A 3,265-nucleotide genomic window follows, 5' to 3' on the forward strand; every position below is an offset into this window, starting at 1 on the left:
TCACTTTCAAAACTACAGCAGTCAGTTTCCTCAGTTCCCAAACACTTACAGAGTGTTGGTAAAAGAAGAGATGATGAAACACAAATTTTTGGAACGTGTTGTTAGCATCAAATTCAAAATGGGCATATATTTTTCTTGGCCATTCATTCTCAGGCCATTCTTGCTGTGAAGCGACATTGCTACCCACATTTTTCTTATTATAAGATCCAAGAACATAGGTAATCCTAATAAACGTCCTATTAGGTAACACAGTCTCAATGTACGATTCAACACTTTATTCAATTAGTGATGATAATATTTGGCTCATCAGACTGATTATTATTATTATTATTATTATTATTATTATGCAGAAGCAGAAAACGACCTAAATTCTACCTTTATCCATCTATTTTTTATAGTCAGTTTTTTAGAGAAAAAATATTGCATAGAATGTAACTACTGCACTCTTCCTTGCACCATTTAAGGTGGAACAGAAAATTCTAAAATAAGCTGGCAAATAGAAACCCAACTTCAGCCTTATGTAACCGCAGTGGAAAGTGAATTTTAACTTGAGCAAGTAGTAATTTGGACAACAAAAGAAACACTGTTAGCATTTGCCAGAGTACAGCACTGTGGCTAACCTGTGATAGGCAATAAATCATTTTTCTCTCTTTTTTTCGCATGCTGTGAAAACGCAGGACAATAGTATACTCCCAAAAATCCCTTCATGAATCCTCTGTGATACCTTTTGTCAGTGGCTGTGCTGCAGGAGGCTGTGATGTCTGTGTCTGTCCAATTATATGAGAACTGAGACATGATGGAGTTTTTCACTTGATTCAAAGCTATTTTCTCTGAGGAACAATGCTGTGTTGTCTGATGTCTGTATACTGATTCTGAGGTTTGAGGATGTCCCAAAATGTACACCGTACACTTCTCAATTTTTAAATTTGAGATTTGCTATAGGTCTGTCAACACAGTCATCAGACTCAATAGCTGTTTAATTCTATAACACTGACCATGAAGTTTAGTGTTTTGAGAAGATAAATACCTCATGGGCATTAAAATCATCACTCATATCACTAGCATTGGTTGGCCAACTAAAGCGCACACAGGCTGAAAACTACATATTTTCCAGCTCCAACTTCCCACCTTTGAGTCAAATATAGTATTAGTATAAGTCTACATGTGAATATGATGAAATACAACACTTTTTTATCGACAATGCATTGCATTAGGTTGCAATGCATTGCACTGAATTAGAAACGCAGCACAGTTCTTCAGACTTCATATCTTTATTGAATAACAACAAATGGCATGGGGAAAATCATTCCAGCAACTGAGAAACCAAGACTTCAGAAAAGGCCAAGTCTAAGAAAAGGCCAAACCAACAACAGTGATGTGGAGATATTCACAAAGGCATGGAATAATCAAGAATGCATGAGTATTTGTATATTCTTAGACAAATTATGAAGAGTCACATTACCCTTATATTTCACAGAATTAGCAGAACTCCAAACAGCAAAATGTTGATATTCTCAACATAAAGACTTTTTCTGCATTTTTCGTCTTAGTTCTTTCATATTTTGTGTCCATTACATGAAAACTTATTACTCTGTTGTTTGTTTGTTTTTTCATATTGTTATTGGGGTTTTTTGTTTTGTTTTGTCTTTGAGAACCTGTTAATGATTCTATTAAAAACTGTACGAGGTGTGGTCCTTTTCTTTCTTTCACTGAATCCTTCCTCATGCCCTTTCTTTTCTCCTTCACTGAATCCTTTCTCATAACCCTTCTTCTCTCCTTCACTGAATCCTTCCTCATGCCCTTTCTTCTCTCCTTCACTGAATCCTTTCTCATGTCCCATCTTCTCTCCTTCACTGAATCCTTTCTCATACCCCTTCTTCTCTCCTTCACTGAATCCTTTCTCATGTCCCTTCTTCTCTCCTTCACTGAATCCTTCCTCACGTCCCATCTTCTCTCCTTCACTGTACCCTTCTTTATGCCCCTCTGCTTTTGCCTCTTTAACCTTCTCCTCCATTATTTTCTCATGTTCATACTGTTCTTCCATCTTTTTATGCTGAAACTGCCACTCTTTTTCCAGAGACACCAATCTTTCTCTCCACTTATTCTCCTGTTCCATCTGCCACTCTCCGTGCTGAGTTAACTGCAGCTCGAGTAGCTTTTTACTTTCCTCTGTCTGTTTGATTTTCTCCTCTAACTCACTTCGTCTCTTCTCCTCTTCTGCGGCCTTCTGTTCATACTCCTGCTGTAATTTCTGTAGATGATCATTTTGGTTCTGCCTCATTTTCTCTTTTTCATTCTGAAACTTAGTTTTCTTCTCTCTTAGTTTCTTTTCCCATTCTTCCACTTTCTTTCTTCTTTCCTTCTCCTCCTGTTCTCTCTGTCGCTGATCTTCCTCTCGTTGTATCTCCCACTGTTTTCTGTTCTCCTCTCTTTCTCCCTTTATCTCTGCTATCAACTCCATCATCCTTTTTTCATCTTCTTCTCTTATTTTGTTGTAAAATTCTCTTTCTAATTTTTCTCTCTCTGCAAACTCTCTTTTGATCTGCTCTTCTCTTTTTTTAAATTCCTCTTCTCTCATTTTCTTATCTCTCTCTTGTTTTTGTTGCTCCTCCTTCATTTTTATCAGTATTCTCTCTTGTTTTTCTTGCAGAGCTTCCTCTACCTGTTGGAACATCTCATTAGTGTAGCAGCTCCCTCCATTCTCTGCCACCATGGAGTCGATCTTCTCCAGTAGAGCAGTGACCTGAGTGTGGTCTTCAGTATTTCTGTTACTGAACACATGATATCTGTTTCCACACTGGTTAATCATGTTTTGTAAGCTGTAGTCAGAAGTTTTAATAAATTCGTCAATGCTCATTCCCTGCAGATCATCTCCTCTGGTGAACAGCACCATGGTGTATTTTCTGAATTCATCACCAAACAGATTTTGCATCATCTTCACTAGTTCTTGTTCCCCTTGTGTGAAACATCCAAGTGTAAGTACCAGCAGAAAGACGTGTGGACCTGGAGCTGCCATGGTGATGCACTTAGCAATTTCCTTTCTGATCTCTTCATCAGGAAAATTAGTGTGAAAAAGTCCTGGAGTGTCAATCACAGAGATCCGTCTCTGTCCGACTTCAGCTGATTCTTTCTGACACACACTGGTGACTGATTGAGAGGAAAGTAACTCTCTGAAACCTTTTTTCTTCAGGATGGTGTTTCCTGAAGCACTTTTCCCCACTCCAGTCTTCCCCAGAAGAACAACTCTTAGATCTCCTGTATCTGT

The 3,265-nt window shown here is 38.1% G+C and overlaps 1 protein-coding gene across 1 annotated transcript; it reads right to left on the reverse strand.

The window, feature by feature from the left end:
* Positions 1 to 1,618: 1,618 nt before the first annotated feature.
* Positions 1,619 to 3,265, reverse strand: LOC118804489 (GTPase IMAP family member 4-like; the record flags this gene model as incomplete). Its single annotated transcript, XM_036564976.1, has 1 exon — positions 1,619 to 3,265. A coding segment is annotated over one exon (1,647 nt), but the record flags the coding sequence as incomplete, so codon positions are not given.

Source organism: Colossoma macropomum, unplaced genomic scaffold (genome assembly GCF_904425465.1).
Source record: "Colossoma macropomum unplaced genomic scaffold, Colossoma_macropomum, whole genome shotgun sequence".
NCBI classification, from domain to species: domain Eukaryota; kingdom Metazoa; phylum Chordata; class Actinopteri; order Characiformes; family Serrasalmidae; genus Colossoma; species Colossoma macropomum.